Genomic DNA, 12,461 nt, shown 5'->3' with positions numbered 1-12,461 from the left:
ATGACTGCAGTACAGAAACTTTTATTTTTTGATGATGACCAGTCTCAACACTGTCATCATCTGACCTAAGAGGAGAACATGAAGATAAAGAGTGGGGGGGGGGGGGGGGGGGGAGATTACAATTAATTTCACCTATTATATAAAATATAAAATCTTACATACCTTATGCAACTTGTAAAAAGTGCCACATTACATTACATTAAGTCAAAGCACAAAAAGATACTCAACACATATACATATCTTGAAGAAACACACAGTTGATAAACACATAAAGTTAATCACATTCTCATATCATTCATGAAGATCAGCATTGGAGATGACTATCCCAAGCTTGCCACACAGTACTGAGCTACGGGCAGTGTGTTAACATAGAGGCAGCATATCCACTACAAAGTTATCTATCTCACTGTGGGATGGCCACAGCATGTGATCATTTAATGTGTATTACTCACGGCATCCAACAATGAGGTAGGTAACTTTGTAGCTGACCTGCTGGCTGTATGTTAACACTTCACCTGCAGCACAGTGCAGTAAGCCTGAGAGAGTCATGTCCAATGCTGATGTGCATGGATGGTACAAGGATGTTATCAACTGTATGCATTTTATTAACTATGTGTTTTTATCAAGATGTGTGTGTGTGTGTGTGTGTGTGTGTGTGTGTGTGTGTTTGTGTGTGTGTGAAGTGTCTTTTGTGCTGTGAATTAATGTAATGTAACATGGCACTTTTATAACAAGATCCATAAGGTAAGTGAAATTTTGTATTTCATATAATATATGAAATTTCCCACAAACATTATGTTCTCCCCTTAGGTTGGATGAGGGCAGCATAAGAATGTTGAAACCAGTCATCCTGGAACAATAGAAGTTTCTATACTGCAATCATGGCATACAAAGTGTGTTGTTAATTTCCTTTTCATTTATTGTTAGGACTTAAGTTTGAGTCACTGTCTTTGTAACAGGTAATTTTCGTGAATGTGCTTAACAACTAGTAAGCAAAGATATGAAGAAAACAGTAAAGGCATAAATGGCATAACAGTAATTTGAAAATGTAATAAATATTTCTGTAAACACATAGTTTTTGGTAGTAAATGAACAGTGATGATGGTAACACGTTCCTTTAAAAGTTATCTCAGGTGTAAATACTCTCATATGTTTAGGAATGTAGTGAAAAGTTGAATGATTAAATAAAATTGTTAAAAATGCAAATTAAATGAAATGCTAAGTTCTAACAATACACAGTTAATAATATTTACAATTTTGTCAGTGCTCTATCAAAATAATGTTGTGCTCACCTCCTTTTTAATGTCATTACATATTTCCACCGAAGTGCCAAAGAAACTGGTATAGGCATGCATATTCAAATACAGAGATATGTAAACATGCAGAATATGATGCTGTGTTTGTAAATGGATATATAAGACAATAAGTGACTTGCACAGTTGTTAGATAGGTTACTGCTGCGACAATGGCAGGTTATCAACATTTAAGTGAGTTTAAAAATGGTGTTATAGTCAGCTCACGAGTGATGGGACACAGCAACTTTGAGGTAGCGATGCAGTGGGGATTTTCCCATATGATCATTTCATGAGTGTACTGTGAGTATCAGGAATCTGGTAAAACATCAAAATCTCCTACATCACTGTGACCAGAAAAAGATTCTGCAAGCTCATGGACCAATGAAAACTGAAGAGAATTGTTCAATGTGACAGAATTGCAACCCTTCCACAAATTGCTGAAACTTTCAATGCTGGGCCATCAACAAGTGCCAACATGCAAACCATTCAATGAAACATCATCGATATGGATTTTCGGAGCCAAAGGCCCATTCGTATACCCTTGATGACTACACAACACAAAGCTTTATGCCTCACATGGGCCCATCAACACCGACACTGGCGTGTTGATGACTGGAAACATGTTGCCTGGCCGGACAACTCTCATTTCAAATTGTATCAAGCGGATGTACGTGTATGGATATGGAGACAACCTCATGATCCATGGACCCTGCATGTTAGCAGGGGACTGTACAAGCTGTCTGACCACCTGCATCCATTCATGTCCACTGTGCATTCCAATGGAATTGGGCAATTCCAGTAGGACAATGTGACACCCTACACATCCAGAATTGCTACAGAGTGGCTCCAGGAACACTCTTCTGAGTTTAAACACCTCTGCTGGCCACCAAACTGCCCAGACATGAACATTATTGAGCATATCTGGGATCCCTTGCAATGTGCTGTTCAGAAGAGATCTCCACCCACTTGTACTCTTACAGATTTATGGACAGCCCTGTAGGATTCATGATATCAGTTCCCTCCAGCACTACTTCAGACATTAGTCGAGTCCGTGCCATGTCATGTTGGGGCACTTCTGCATGCTCGTGGGGGTCCTACACAATGTTGGGCGGGTGTAACAGTTTCTTTGGCTCTTCAGTGTATGTTGCTGTATTAATGGCTTCAGGTGACAATTTACTTCGGAAAATTTGTGTGGGTATATTCAAACAGACTGAATGGAAAAATGAAAAGGAACCTGACAAATCAACAACAGATTACAATGATATTCTAAAACATACAAAATTTTGAAAATTAATGACTTGCTTTGCTCGTGAGACTAATGGCACCTTACAGTAAAGCTCACATCCAGTTCATCAGATTTTCATTCTGATGAACTGTATAATACTGGGTAGCAACATCCAGTTCATCAGATTTTCATTCTGATGAACTGTATAATACTGGGTAGCAAACAGAGACTTGTAATATAGAATTTGAGCAGTTCAGCCAAAGTTCTTACTTCACACAGCACACAATGCAGACTTACAGTGTTTCCCATCAACCAAATTTGAAATCACAGATTCCCCAAATCTGCAATCAATTTTGACATGTGACCAATTTTTAGCACTCCCAAGAAGTTCCAGTAGCCTAAAAATGATATTCATTACCCCACACCCACTAACTTTATCAATTTGAGTGAGCTTTGGCCTCGTGGGCTGTGCTTGACTTTTCAGCTCAAGTGCAGAAGATGGGCCAATGACAGACACCTTTTGATCAAAAATGCTTACTGGCATTCAACTTATGGTCTACGAGACAAATGGTTGGTATTGACTGTTCATGGGGCTAGGTGGCAATGTTGCTCAATTAGGCATACTGTGCCCCAGTTGCTATGCCTCACATACTCTAGTGGCAAAAATAAAAATTGCAACATTATGAAGTTTCTGACAGTACGCATAAATTTATTTTCAGTAACTGCTTTAACACACAAACTTGAAAAACTGAGGAAAGCTATTACATATATAATATGCTGACATATCCTAGTCATTTGATATACTTGACATCAGAAATACAAATTATGTTTTTCAATATTGTCAAGCATTCATTGTTTTCCTTTTTGTTGTTACATATTTCCATTCTTAACTTCTTCTACAATGGGCAACAGAGTAATTAATCAGTATATTAATAATTATAATCTGAAAGAAGTATACACAATGTGATAATCAGTCAACAGCAAGCTCTCATCTTAAATTACAGAGAGTGCTGCACGTACAGCAATGGAAAACCTCAATTCACATTGCCATCATAATCTGATTTTAAAAGTTTTTTCTGTACTGTTTGAGTTTTGCTAGCATTGACCTAGGTTTCATCTAGCCACAGAAAACTTTTGAATATCATACCACGATCCTCCACAGCAACCTACAATCACCATGCAACAACATATGTCCTTGGAATTAATATTTTATGTCCATTAATAAGTGAATAGCTGCAGGCCATATCTTTGATCACTGTATACAATGGAAATGTGCTGATTTTAAAGAGATCAGCTTTCAAAAGCTACACAAAGAACAAGATTTTCCCAAAAGTGTGCTTCTTCCTTAGCAGATTTTTTTCTGGTGTCTGCAGCCTTGTGTCACTCTGATCACAATCTATATTGTAGAGTTCTTTCCCTATCATTATGACCATGTTTTTGTTTATTTTCAAAGCTCTGTGGTCCTCTTTACAACCTGAGCAACAGGAAATGTGGTTCCATCTTCTTTGTCTCAAATTACTCCCTCACAATGAGAACACAAAATTGTGGGTTTGGTTGAACAGCACACTTTTTCCCCTCTCTTTCTTTTTAGGCATTCGGTTTGCACCACACTGGACATGGTCCAAACACATATGCATGTTTGTTTTGCAGCTTGGCTCTTGTTACCCGCTCAAATGCTGTGCATCACTGGCCAGCTTCCTGTGGTCGCTAAGCAATGAAACAGCACTACTGAGCTGACAGTAAAAAAGAATCGTCTCCTACAGTATACAGAATAGTTGATCAGAGATGGGTCACTTTTGTGTGAGCCACCTCCCTAACAGCATTTCCCTAACAGCACATAAAATGTTATGATCTTGATATATGCAGAAGTACTAAATTCAGTTGTTACAACTGAAGTGCACTCTTTAATACCAAAGTTTTAGTGCCGAGTCATGTTAACGCATTATAATTTTTTTTTTTCTTTTGACTTTCTCTTATAACCCTGGCATGGCTTATACTAACTTGAACAGAATTCAACACATTTTTCACAGCTATTGGCTTGCTATCAACTTTTTTAGTACTAAAATACAAATATACAGGTCACATTTAAACTAGTTGTCATTGCTGCAGAGGCCCACTTTATGACTTACAAAGCCAAGTAATAAATCTATGCTATTTTTCTTCTTTATACAGTATAACTCGAAATACCACCAATGTAAACTTTCTTTTTTACTGCATGATTATTTATTATTTGATTTATAATCATCTCCTAAAATAATACTTAGAAATCTCTCATTAGTACAAAAATCCTCAAGGAATTCCTCCTTCAAATTCCATGTCTTACCAATGTCTCTACTCTCTAAACAATCAAAATCTAATAAAATTAAAACTATGGAGCATGTACAATTTAACTGATTGCATATGAGTACTTGCTTAAGTTAAAACAAGAATTATTACCATATAACAGTATGAGCATACTGCGAGGAACTGGAAGTGCATCTTGATTTATAAGTTTCTCTGCTATCAAAGTTGCACAGGATGCAACAGATTCAACTGTTTTCGAAGTATTCTTCCAATCCCAGTCTGGGTCTAAAGGTCTATGGTCAATAACTTCTGACACATGTGACTTCAGCCATAGATCCCTCTCTGATAAAGTATGCTGGTCAACTAATATGACTTCCAAATGTGTAGATGACTTGATATGTTTGAGGTCTATTGTATCCCTGCAATGAAATGAAAATGTCACCCACAGAAGAACAAAGGCACAAGTAACTTTCAATCCACAAGATACAAAAGTAGACAGACATTCAAGTTAATTAAAAATGTTTTTTTAACAGGTAATCAAAATCATGACATGGTGAACAGAATGTTTGTTTATAATCAAAATAATTTTGGTAGATAGATACATGAAATACCTATGATGCTCCTAATGCGATTAATGATTGAAGTAGGCCTTCCAAAAATGCACTGCTTGTGTCAGTTAAATGGTAAATTAAGAAATATATATTAACTGGCTTTTGTATCAATGTGAAAGTCAAGTAATGAAGACTATGAGTTGTATGGAGGAAGCTAAATAGCATTTACTTACCAAATACTGTGTAAGTTTGTATATTGTGAGGTTTCAGAAACAATGACACCTTTCATTAGGAGCAATGTAAAAGGTGTAAGAAAGTGCTATAACCAATAGACAAAAGGATAAGTCACTTAGAACCCCTGGCCAAGAGATATAAAGTGTAAAGGGTAGGGGTTGAAAGTAGTAACGGAGAATGGTTCTCAACAAAGGGCCTTCCATTTTGAGTCTTTCAGCTGCTTTCAAATAAGTGTTTGTGTCTGCTGTTTGTATTTCACTGGCTAGAATATAATTGCTGCATACTAGTGTAAGTGTTGTTTGTTTGTATGCAGTCTGGTAAAGTTTTTAAGTCCAGACACTGCATTGATAGACAAGTTGATAAAGAGTGGTGAAACTGTTGAAGTTTTCCTGTTATGTTGAACTAGCAACAAAAATGCCATTCCAGTAGTTTACTAATGCCAGAATGACTTGCATAAGTGGCTCAATGAAGCACGGAAATATAATTGTGGCACTGGCCACAGTAAATGGAAACTACCTGTACGGCCAAAAGCAAAAGGTTGTATTGATAATCATCAATCATTGTTAATGTGACTAATTTCAATTGCAGATACACTTCATAGAGAGAGAGAGAGACAGCTTTGATAAGCGTTCTTTGATCCATGGAACAGGGGAGATGTCAACAACAGATTGCATACACATCATAGCCTTGAGATCACCATACAGACAGAACTTAGTCATTTAGATCTTCTTTTACTGGCATAGGCATTGTCCTTGAACTTAAAGGCATTTTTTCAGTTACCCATTGATAACAGTCTAGTTAATTTTTAACGAGCCCTTTAATATGAGGGCATGCTGAAAAGTGAGAAAACTCTTGAAGCTTTTTAAATAAAACAAACACTGTTCACATTCTACATCTTTATTCTTCACATCTACATATTTATTTCACAACATTCACCCAAGTGACAAACACATTTCTCCCAACAAGAGATCAATATGTTGATACAATCACTGATGAGTGTTTGAATTTCTTGATGGAGCCACAACCTTACCTCTGCTTGCAGTGCTTCCTTAAATTTTGGAAACAGACAAAAATAGGATGGGGCCAAGTCGGGACTGTATGTTGGATGAATGATGACAGTGAACTCAAGGCACTGGATTGTTATAAATATCCCTGCACTTGTATGTGGTCTAGCATTGTCACACTGAAGAAGGTGCTCCGTGTATGTACAAACAACTCAATTATATATTTCTAATGCGCTGAGATGGTTACCTTACACACTACCATGCTAGTGGCAGAGGGCTGGAAATAAGTGGACATTGTTAATAACATTTGTTTTCACATAAGAATTCGGAGGTAGTACTTTTTGGTATGCCTTCATACAGAGAGATTAAGCTGAGCTTAACATAACTTTGGAACTGCCATCAACTTCATTGTAGTAAGTCCTTCGAAATTATTGGCACAGCCAAGTTCAAATGAAAGACAACTGTGAACACTTGGCAAATACCAGAAGCTGGCATCAACCTGAAGGCTGGTTTGAACGTCATAGTGTTTTAATTAGCATGGACCAACCTACTGGAGGTTGTATGCTGTTGCCTTTTCCAATCTTTGAATTGACTTGTCCAGCCAGTTATAGGAGGACCTAAATTTTTACATGGACTCTGAACCATGATGCATTTTGGCATTTTTCACATTAACAAACACTGCCAGATGTGAAACAAACGATAAATGACAAATAACAATTCTAGAATTGACAGGGGACCAAATCTGAGACCTTTGGATCTGAAATATGGCACTTCACCACTGAAGCCCAGTGACACATTTGGCAAGTGCCATAGCAGCATGAGAGGGAATGGTGTCTGACAGTTTGAGGTTGCATTTCTTCATTGTGAATTAAAACACTGAGAAAAAATAAGCTTGTTACTCATTTAGTACATCAGCAATATAAAGAGCAGCAAACTTCACTGTGTTACAATGTTTTTTGTTATGATTTTGCCATAAAACCAGAATGCATTTGTTTCTTTGTACCACTAGCAAGTGTGAGGAAGTCAGAAGACCTAGAGAGTGATAAATTTCTAAATTGATCAAGATCGTAGGTGAATTATTATGATACTTCATTAAACATATATATATACCAAACAAAAGCGCTGGCACGTCGATAGACACACAAACAAACACAAATATACACACAAAATTCTAGCTTTCGCAACCAACGGTTGCTTCGTCAGGAAAGAGGGAAGGAGAGGGAAAGACGAAAGGATGTGGGTTTTAAAGGAGAGGGTAAGGAGTCATTCCAATCCCGGGAGCGGAAAGACTTACCTTAGGGGGAAAAAAGGACGGGAACGCCTGGAATGCTTACCCAATCTGTTACCCCCGGAAACCATCCTTGTAACCATTGATGCCACTTCCTTATACACAAATATCCCACACGTCCAGGGCCTCGCTGCGATGGAGCACTTCCTTTCACGCCGATCACCTGCCACCCTACCTAAAACCTCTTTCCTCACTGCCTTAGCCAGCTTCATCCTGACCCACAACTTCTTCACTTTTGAAGGCCAGACATACCAACAATTAAAGGGAACAGCCATGGGTACCAGGATGGCCCCCTTGTACGCCAACCTATTCATGGGTCGCTTAGAGGAAGCCTTCTTGGTTACCCACGCCTGCCAACCCAAAGTTTGGTACAGATTTATTGATGACATCTTCATGATCTGGACTCACAGTGAAGAAGAACTCCAGAATTTCCTCTCCAACCTCAACTCCTTTGGTTCCATCAGATTCACCTGGTCCTACTCCAAACCCCATGCCACTTTCCTTGACGTTGACCTCCATCTGTCCAAAGGCCAGCTTCACACATCCGCCCACATCAAACCCACCAACAAGCAACAGTACCTCCATTATGACAGCTGCCACCCATTCCACATCAAACAGTCCCTTCCCTACAGCCTAGGTCTTCGTGGCAAACGAATCTGCTCCAGTTCGGAATCCCTGAACCATTACACCAACAACCTGACAACAGCTTTTGCATCCCGCAACTACCCTCCCGACCTGGTACAGAAGCAAATAACCAGAGCCACTTCCTCATCCTCTCAAACCAAGAAACTCCCACAGAAGAACCACAAAAGTGCCCCACTTGTGACAGGATACTTTCCGGGACTGGATCAGACTCTGAATGTGGCTCTCCAGCAGGGATACGACTTCCTCAAATCCTGCCCTGAAATGAGATCCATCCTTCATGAAATCCTCCCCACTCCACCAAGAGTGTCTTTCCGCCATCCACCTAACCTTCGTAACCTCTTAGTTCATCCCTATGAAATCCCCAAACCTTCTTCCCTACCCTCTGGCTCCTACCCTTGTAACCGCCCCAGTGTAAAACCTGTCCCATGCACCCTCCCACCACCACCTACTCCAGTCCTGTAACCCGGAAGGTGTACACGATCAAAGGCAGAGCCACGTGTGAAAGCACCCACGTGATTTACCAACTGACCTGCCTACACTGTGACGCATTCTATGTGGGAATCACCAGCAACAAACTGTCCATTCGCATGAATGGACACAGGCAGACAGTGTTTGTTGGTAATGAGGATCACCCTGTGGCTAAACATGCCTTGGTGCACGGCCAGCACATCTTGGCACAGTGTTACACCGTCCGGGTTATCTGGATACTTCCCACTAACACCAACCCTTCTGAACTCCGGAGATGGGAACTTGCTCTTCAATATATCCTCTCTTCCCATTATCCACCAGGCTTCAATCTCCGCTAATTTCAAGTTGCCGCCACTCATACCTCACCTGTCATTCAACAACATCTTTGCCTCTGCACTTCCGCCTCGACTGACATCGCTGCCCAAACTCTTTGCCTTTCAATATGTCTGCTTGTGTCTGTATATGTGTGGATGAATATGTGTGTGTGTGTGTGTGTGTGTGTGTGTGTGTGTGTGTGTGTGCGAGTGTATACCCGTCCTTTTTTCCCCATAAGGTAAGTCTTTCCACTCCCGGGGTTGGAATGACTCCTTACCCTCTCCTTTAAAACCCACATCCTTTCGTCTTTCCCTCTCCTTCCCTCTTTCCTGACGAAGCAACCGTTGGTTGCGAAACCTAGAATTTTGTTTGTATATTTGTGTTTGTTTGTGTGTCTATCGACGTGCCAGCGCTTTCGTTTGGTAAGTCACATCATCTTTGTTTTTAGATATATTTTTCCCACGTGGAAATATATATATATATATATATATATATATATAGAGAGAGAGAGAGAGAGAGAGAGAGAGAGAGAGAGAGAGAGGGGGGGGGGGGGGGGGGAGAGAGAGAGTTGTACTTGTGTGAATGTGTGTGTGTTTTCTAGTTTTCTACTTCAGAAGGATTTTGTCCAAAAGCTTAAACAATTTAGCAGAATTTCTCATTGTACCTGTCTGCAACTCAGTACCTCCGCATGTGGTGACTAGCAGTCAAGCCTTTCCACATTATGTTATTCCATCCTGGTCTTTCCAATGCTTGCCTTTATTTACTATTTTAGTTGCTTTCCAATTCCACAATCAGGTATATTGGCAATTATGCAAGATGTATTCATAAAGTAAGCTTCCCTGGGATTGTGAACGAAACGTAAAACACAGCTGAACTGAAAGATTTAATGAAACAGATACAAGAAGTGTTGAGCAATTTTTCAGCATATTCACCACCAGAATTCAGACATTTGTCATACTGTGTTGTGACATAATGGGATACCAAACACTTGAATGAAAATTTTAATGCCTGGGAATCTATGCAAGGTCCACCTGTGAGCTGTTTATTCAACTAATATTTTGCACTACGGTGGGCAAATGCAGAGTGGCAACCCATGGTCTAGAGTAGTACTACAACTATAGTAAAAGTCTGCTAGATGGATGTACTTGCATTTTGTAAGGTTGAGTTATCTAAACGATACTCCGAGATAAAAGTATTTTCATTGTATTATCAGCAACAAGATGCGTAAATGCTTTGCGAGATGTCGCAGCCACTTTTTAATGCACTCAAAACCAGATATTAGTCTTGACCACTCTGTTTATTAATTTTATATTGCCTTACATATTTCGCCCTTATTCCATTCTCAGAGGCTGTGCTAGAGAAATACATGGATGGGTATCAGTAAAAATATGTTCGTGCAATTACATAATATTGTACTTCACACAATCGAAAGATGTAAGCACTCAGTGAAAAACATTGATAATACACAAGAAATGCACATTGTAAAAAAGAGAGTTAGAACCCACCAAATATCTAAAACATTTTTTAGATAAAACGAAACTGAACTTGTCAAACATGGATACAAAGTTTCTGGTCTACAATAGTTGGTGACTTATGGGTGCAAACTGACTCACTGTACACATCGAAGTATTAGGTCAATAAGCCATCAGATGGCAACACTACAGGGTGTGGTCAGTAAGTAGTATAACTGAATTAATTTAAATTCTTTTACTGAACTAACTGGTACAAATCTTTAGTTGGGGACGTCACTTTAGAAGTGCTGGGACATGCGGATAGTTTAGAGAGGAAAGCAGAAGGAAATGGTACAGTAATGAAGCCAAAAGCTGCAGCTGTATGAGAAACTTATCTTTCCAACCTAGTCTTTGATCGTAAGGGGAGTTTATACCCGTGGCATTTATACATGGGTGAGGAATGGTAGAATGGTCAGAAAAAGATAAGCTTTTCCTATGAAGGGCTTCATTAAAGGCGGATAGTTTTAAGTGGGGTTGAGACCTACCATTAAGTTATGAAAATTTTCACAAATTTACAAAAGGGTTCCTTGAAAAGTAGTCATCAGAAGTATAAAGATGTAAAGAGGACATTTACAAAGGCACTGTTAAATCTATGAAAGAATATTGTGAACATTTGACTAAAGGGTTGAAGTATTCAGAGCAATCATTGGATGACACTGATTTGATACACAATTTGACTTACCTGTGCGCAAGAGGTGTTATAAACTATCCAATAATAGAGGAACACCACAGAACACAATGTCCATTAAAGTCCCCTAAAAGCGGCAATGGACATCAAGATGATGTGTTAGGACATCACTGGCAGTGGGCTCATGGGGCAGTAGGTACACAGATCACATTGTGACAGCAATATGGGCCACTATCTGAATAGCAACCACTTGTAGCATTGTGGTTACAGGCACAAGTGAGAAGTGGAATGTGTCAGTGATGAACATTGCTACACCACCTTTCACCCTGACACAACTAAAGTCACCTTTTCCATGGTGCTGATAGCCACCAAGTACAAGCATGTCAGTCTGTTTAAAATTCAATCATATTCCACTAGAGTAGAGAAGAAGAAAACGAGAATATAGTAGATAATGAAGGGAGTAGGGGAGATAGTAGTAACAACAACATTGATAACGATGAAGAAAGTAGTGATGAAAGTTCTGAAGGAGAGCCTGAATTATATGTTTGGGATGAGTCTATGATGCAACAGGTTGTGGCTGAAGGGTGGATAGGTAATGAAGTTGCAGATGAGAGCTTGGGTGTCGCAGAACTATTCAGTCCCTAAAAAAATAATTCTGAAGGTGAGAAGAGGAAGTTTGTGTTTTCATGGTTTGTACAAGGAAGGATGAGATAAACAGGGATAGAAGTAGAATGTTGTAAAGTAGAAATAAAAGAACTGAATGCTATGAGAAAAGGGCTGAAGATTCACTTGTACAAGGTTGGGAAGGTGAATGGTGACCCAAGAAGGTATAGAAAAGCATTTACTGCAGAAGAAGGATGGTGAAGAAAATGAGACTGTAGGTCAACCATTAGTATGGGTGGACATGTGCAGGATAAAATTAAAAGCTTTAATAGATAATGTGTGTGAGATCAGTGCAATTCACGAACGTTCAATTGAACTGTTGAAGGATATTGAGGGTATGGTCGTCGTTTC

At 39.3% G+C, this 12,461-nt stretch overlaps 1 protein-coding gene across 3 annotated transcripts in view; it reads right to left on the bottom strand.

Moving 5' to 3' along the window:
• The window catches only part of LOC124555639 (exopolyphosphatase PRUNE1-like), a 139,311-nt gene that overhangs the window by 71,035 nt on the left and 55,815 nt on the right, over positions 1-12,461 (bottom strand). For all 3 annotated transcript variants that reach the window (XM_047129621.1, XM_047129619.1, XM_047129620.1), the window contains exon 3: positions 4,957-5,222. In XM_047129621.1, coding sequence (XP_046985577.1) covers positions 4,957-5,222 — 266 coding nt within the window. The remainder of the gene's footprint in view (positions 1-4,956; positions 5,223-12,461) is intronic.

Source organism: Schistocerca americana, chromosome X (genome assembly GCF_021461395.2).
Source record: "Schistocerca americana isolate TAMUIC-IGC-003095 chromosome X, iqSchAmer2.1, whole genome shotgun sequence".
Taxonomy (NCBI): Eukaryota; Metazoa; Arthropoda; class Insecta; order Orthoptera; family Acrididae; genus Schistocerca; species Schistocerca americana.
This window is presented reverse-complemented; position numbering and strand designations above follow the sequence as displayed.